The sequence below is a fragment of the Borostomias antarcticus genome (assembly GCF_949987555.1).
Source record: "Borostomias antarcticus genome assembly, chromosome: 22".
Classification (NCBI taxonomy): Eukaryota; Metazoa; Chordata; class Actinopteri; order Stomiiformes; family Stomiidae; genus Borostomias; species Borostomias antarcticus.
In genome coordinates, this window is record NC_140255.1 from 18,951,181 (window position 1) to 18,957,533 (window position 6,353).

The following is a 6,353-nucleotide window of genomic DNA, read 5'->3' on the forward strand; positions in this document are numbered from 1 at the left end:
CATGTCTATTTATGAGATTCGTGAGTGTTATTTAGAAATGTAGAAGGGCCTTTCACTGCTGCAGGATGCAGTGGTGCGTTCAAGGCGTTAAACCCACACCAATAAAACCTTAAAATCGATCGAACGGGCGGGGTGGGCGCGCCTCATTCGCCATGTTGAAATCCTTTGTGTGTAGTCCATACCTAGATAAAGAGGAGCCTGTTAACACTAACTCTTTATTTCTTTTAACTGCAACCGGTTTCTAAAGTCAAACACTGCGTTATGTTTCCCCAATTTAGGTGGAAATTATAAATAGCCTTTGTTTAAACCCCAGATATTTAAAAACCATAATAGCCTACATTGAGTATAATTGTTTTGCTCTCAAACATGCATTTCTTAAAACGATGTGAATATATCCTGTGTTAATCCTATCCTATGTTAATATCATATCTAAAACCGTAGGTTTTATTAATATTTTTAATCGAGCAATTTTAACTTCATTCCCAACAACTGAGACGTTTTCAGTTTTAATATCAGGTCTATATGTGTGCTTATATGTCCAGTAATTAGGCCTATCTATACTTCTATCTTTTATGACAGCAGTACTGTGTCATCTGCAAGAAAATAAGGCAAATCTTGACCTGTAGAATTGGGATTTGTTGAGGCATTTTTGGTAAAGAAGATAGGCCTAATTATGCGTGTGCAAATTGCAAATCTAATAAATGTCCAAAACACAACTGAATATCAAATCTTAAACAATTTATATTATTGATAATATCGTCATTCAACTATAACACTGGAAACTCACTTATTTTATTTTATTTCTTAAAAAAAAAAAAAAAAGTAAACCAGTTGTGCAATAGTCTGCCATCCACCGTCCTCCGAGTTCCGTTCTGTTGGCTGTTTCTGTGGGCGTCCTGTAGCCTACACACACCAACTATAGCACACACACACACACACACGCACACACACACACACACCAACAGACACTCTCATAGGCTAGAATAAAACTCATTGTTTGTTTATCTTTAATTATGAATGACAAATATGCACACAATTCTGTATTATGCATTGTGGATGATTGAAATGTAACAAGCTGGCATTGAAACAAACCCCCAAATTGCTCTTTTTCGCTCGAACGTTTGAACGGTGGAGTTTTGGGAGAATGGCGCGGGGGCCCGTGCACGGTGTGTTTGGGGAGAATAGCGCGGGGGCCCGTGCACGGTGTGTTTGGGGAGAATGGCGCGGGGGCCCGTGCACGGTGTGTTTGGGGAGAGTGGCGCGGGGGCCCGTGCACGGTGTGTTTGGGGAGAATGGCGCGGGGGCCCGTGCACGGTGTGTTTGGGAGAGTGGCGCGGGGGCCCGTGCACGGTGTGTTTGGGGAGAGTGGCGCGGGGGCCCGTGCACGGTGTGTTTGGGGAGAATGGCGCGGGGGCCCGTGCACGGTGTGTTTGGGGAGAATGGCGCGGGGGCCCGTGCACGGTGTGTTTGGGGAGAATGGCGCGGGGGCCCGTGCACGGTGTGTTTGGGAGAATGGCGCGGGGGCCCGTGCACGGTGTGGTGAAGTTAACTCGAAGTGACTGCGGCGGGAGGGGGAGCTTTTCTGTATGAACATGATGACGGCGATAATAGCAATAATAACAAGGCCCTCTGAAGGCATGGCCCAATGCTAAATATATCAGGAGGAAAATAGCAACATTTTCCCAGAGACGACCTCGTCAGATCTGGCTGTTTATTTGTCTGTAGGCTCATTAGTCTAGATGTAAAAATAATTAAACTATCATAGAAACATGGATGGACGGACTAAATATTCCCCATCTGTATGTAGGCTATTGCTTGCATTTAGGATAGCCTACTCTCTTTAAATAACAGCCGTTTTTGGAGCCTATATTATACAGTGATTAAGCCAACCAAACGTCCTGGATTATGCTGCTGTGACAACAGTTTAATAATAATAACAATGATAATAGCAACCATGACAATAATTATAAAAACGATTACGATTACAATAATTAGGCTATACTACTAATAGCCCAATAATAACAGTAGTTGTACTACTACTACTACAACTACTACTACTACTACTAGGACTACTACTGCTGCTACCAATAATAATAAATTAAATAATAATAATGACAACAATAACAAGTAGCCTATTATTATTATACAAACAATATAACAAACCTAATAATAATATATAATGGCCTATTATTATTTGTATTAGTCTAATAGTATTATTATTATTATTGTTGTTGTTGTTATTGTTATTATTACTATTATCATTAAACGAGCTCTTCTTGTAGAATTATTAAGTTTGCTTGACTTTTATTACTTATTTTTAAAATCATATTTTGCTATGCTTTTGTATAGGCTACAGTTTAAATGTGCAACACTTGAATATCCGTAATTGCATTTGTCTCTCAGTAATGACTGAACATGGATCAATGGAGAGGACCGTGCTTGTCTGAAGGAAAGTTTTAAAAGATGGAAATCCTCCGCAACTAGGCTACACGATGGAATTAGTCCCACGTTTTATCCAGGCCTACATCTTATACGGCTGAAGATGATCTTTTTAGTTTTGACAAAAGTAAGGGTTTAATCAATGTATGCAATATGCTAGTTTGGCCTCTTGGTGAAATTTCGTCCATAACCTGATTGAAGCAAACCCTATTAGGGCCATGGCTGCTGAAAGGTCTCAATGCAGACGCAATAAATGCACAGACAGCCTATTAGGACACATCTCTTTCAACTCTGTTGCTTGTACCGAGCCATGACGGTTAGGCTATACGCTAAAGAATGTTGTTTTCAACAACTGAATGTGTTTTGAAGGTTCACCGGGGTTCTCAAACCTTAGCTTTCCATGGACGCACACAAAGATATCATCTGTGGCAAAGTTATCGGTATAAAGACGAGGATAGTTGTAGCGAAGTGCGTGTTTGTGCGGTGGGGTGGGGGGGGGGGGGGGGGGGGACAACACATGCCTACCTGCCTGTATGAACACAGGAAAGGGAGGGAGCTAGAGGAATTTATCTATTTCGAGATCATTGATTTGAAACAAGGTGGACTCCACTTACACAAAGCTCAATCGTTTAAAAGCAAGGCATTTAAAAAGTTTCGAAGGAACAAACATTGAAGCCTGCAGATTTCACAAGGTTTAGACTGAGTTTGACCTTGCGTTGCAACCCCCATTTTGTGGAGGAGTCCGTTGGTTTACGCAGTGTTTTGGAAACTAACTGCCTCAAGTATGAAAGAAACATTGCAATCTCTTTAAACATGATTTGCGCATCAGATGGGAATTGGCTAAACCGGGCCAGTCCTTTAGCACGGCTGGGATTTCAGCAGGAACGGGCTTGTGCTTACACGGGCGTCCATCTCCAGAACCGCTATCGTGTCTATTTGGTTGTGAGCAAACTTGTGACTGCAGATAAGACTGTTTTCAACAAAGATGCTGCAAAGTTAAGCCGCGTATAGCACAATAGACTCGACAACGTGGACGAATTAACATAAGAATTGTATCATTGTAGGCCTACTGCTCCAAATATACACCCCATACTTTAACTGACTTGAGGATACGAAGCCATCATGCCTCAAAAAAAAAAATCTTGACTTAGTTTGAGTGTCGTTTCTTAGTGATCTACTGCATATTTGGCTTGTGCTTCAGCAGGGGCAGTGGTCAGGGTGCAAGGCCTTTCTCTTGCTACCAGTTGATCGTTGTAGGTGACCAAAGCACCGAGCCGAGGAGGAGGGGGGAGGGGAGCCTCTCTCGCCTCCCCGCTGGGCTGGGACGGGCGGAGAGAGAACCCCTAACCCTATAGGCAGAAGGCGCCCAGCTAGGAAATACAATACAACGTCAATTAAATGCAATCTCCGCTGCGATTTAGTGCAATGAATGATAAATTGGTCGCCGTTCTCACACTGCAGGATCTTTCAAATTGTAATAATAGGCAAAATCGTTATGTAAAATATGCATGGATTAAATTTAACAAATTTAGTCTCGCTGGTTAGTTTCTTGTCTTTGTTGTAAATTCCAGTTTGAATAACCGTTTGTCTTTAAGGTCAAACTGGTTTATTATAAAATGATCATGTTGTTATCCGGGAGGATAACGCTGAGAATAAAAATGTATCGGCGACTTTCACATTTACGTGAAGCAGAATAATTTCGTGGCTGTCGACCGTGAAATTAGAACAAGGAATAGACGGTTTAGCGGTAAACAGCGTAAACAATAATTACAAACAGAGGAGAGAGGATAGCCTACTGACAGACAGCCGCCTTCCGGGTGACGGTGTGACCGAGTGAGAAGACACCTAACCGAGTAAAGAGGATCCTGCCAGCGCCAACAGAAATAGCCTTTAGGCCATAGGCTACCTAGGCATACTCATCTTATTTGACTAATTTAATTTGCCACATTTCACAATGTAGACAGTTACAAAAAGAGACACATATTTGTTTGGTTTGTGTTTAACCCATCTGGGCTAAAGCAGCACGTTGGCAGGAATCATTCACATGCATTCAGCACACTTTCCTGATTGGGGGAATAAAACCAGCTCTCTATTCATTAGCCCGTCGGTGGGCCCACTCTGATATTCTCACATTCAAGCCTCTCCCAATTACTCCGCCGCGTTGAAAACACACTAATTTGATAGAACAAGAAAATCGATGCAACGTTTCTCTCTCCCTGCCTTTCCGTTTTACAGACACGGGCTTGTTAACATGGCGAGACCAAACGTGTTGGAACTGTGAGCAAATATCTCTAAATTAATGTTAGTGGGTGAGCTCACGGACGTGAATGTGAGGCATTTAGGCCTCAGACACCGGAGGACGGTCCTAGTGAAGTGGGCTTGGGTTTACGGTGTTTACGGCGTTCAGCGTCAGTGGGTCAAGTTTCCATAATAACCAAGTTTGAAGAGTTCAAATGATATAGCCTATTATGATATATGTTATAAATGATATTGCCTAAGATAAGAAAAATACATTCTGGACATAAAAACAGCACCAGAGCTTTTGTCAAAGTTGGTATGTTCTTGATGCATGATTTGTAATAAACAAATTCCTCTTCCTAGATCCATCTGTGCTTTATTTAATAGGTTGAGGACCTCGTGCAGGTTCAAAATCTCCATTGAATGATTGGAGAACAGCGTCTGATCAAGCCTCGCGTATTCAGTAGCCTACTATGTGATGATGTCTGTCTGGGTGTCATATGTTACACTATTGTTATCGTGTGGTAGGCTGTGGTTATGACATGTTACACTATGACCCCTCTGTAACTATAACTTTGAACAATAAATACTTTTTTTTTTTTGGGTGGGGAGGGGGAGGGGGGGATGAAAATACCTTTGGTCTGGTGGTCATTGACACACACACGCACGCACACACACACACACACACACACACACACACACACACACACACACACACACACATAGAGGACACTCCCACACACATGTATTAACTGAGGCACCACTAGGGGGCGGTGTGAGGTTCTGGGGGAGGTGGAGGGACTGTGGGGTGGATGATGACCAGACAGAGGGCGGGGGGTGGGGCCAGGTGTGCTAGCAGGCCAGAGGAAGGAAGGAGACGGGGTCGGGTCACCGGGAGGAGGGAGAGGAAGAGGGGAGAGAGGGATGGAGAGAGAGAGAAGGGGGGGGGGGGGGGTGTGGCGGTGAGGAAGAAACACTAGGGAAGAGAAAGAGGTTGGGAGAGGGGAGAGGGGAGAGAGAGAGGGGGAGTAAAGAAGGAGAGGGCATAGGAAAGGGGGAGAAAGGGGGAGTGGACAGGAGGAGAGAGGGAAGGGAGGGTGGCTGGGGGTCTCTCTCTCTCTCTCTCTCTCTCTCTCTCTCTCTCCTAACGTGTGTTTCCGGCATGGGATAACCCATTCATCATCTTCACGTGCTACGTTTACTTTGCCAGTGATAGAGAGAGTGGAGACCATAACACTACGAGGAGAATTAATGTGTGTGTGTGTGTGTGTGCGTGTGTGCGTGTGTATGGGGGGAAGGGCATGTTAGTTGCGAATGGGAACGATGGCCAAACCAGATGTATGTGTGTGTGTGTGGGGGGGGGGGGCAGTGGGGTGTCATGGGGGTCAGATCTACCCCCCCCCTTCCCTTGCCCAGCTGACATACATGTCATACACACACACCCCCCCCCCTTGTCTCCACTCCCTACCTATTGACAAAATGGGTGACGAGAAACACTCTCGCACATGTGTGTGTTAATGTGTGCGCAGGAACCTCTACCTCTCCCCCCACTCACACACACATACAAACACACACACACACACACACACAGCACAACATCATGACATCATATGGAGGCCATAACAGATCATACGAGAACAGTTCCACCCTTACCCTCTGCAATAAAAGCACCCACA

The 6,353-nt window shown here is 44.3% G+C and overlaps 1 protein-coding gene across 1 annotated transcript in view; it reads left to right on the forward strand.

Moving 5' to 3' along the window:
- Positions 1-1,476: 1,476 nt before the first annotated feature.
- slc38a10 (solute carrier family 38 member 10) overlaps positions 1,477-6,353 on the forward strand; it is a gene marked incomplete at its 5' end in the record, with an annotated part of 11,379 nt that continues 6,502 nt past the window's right edge. Inside the window, 1 exon segment of the mRNA XM_084456173.1 lies at positions 1,477-1,534. Within this exon segment, the coding sequence (XP_084312299.1) occupies positions 1,477-1,534 (58 nt within the window).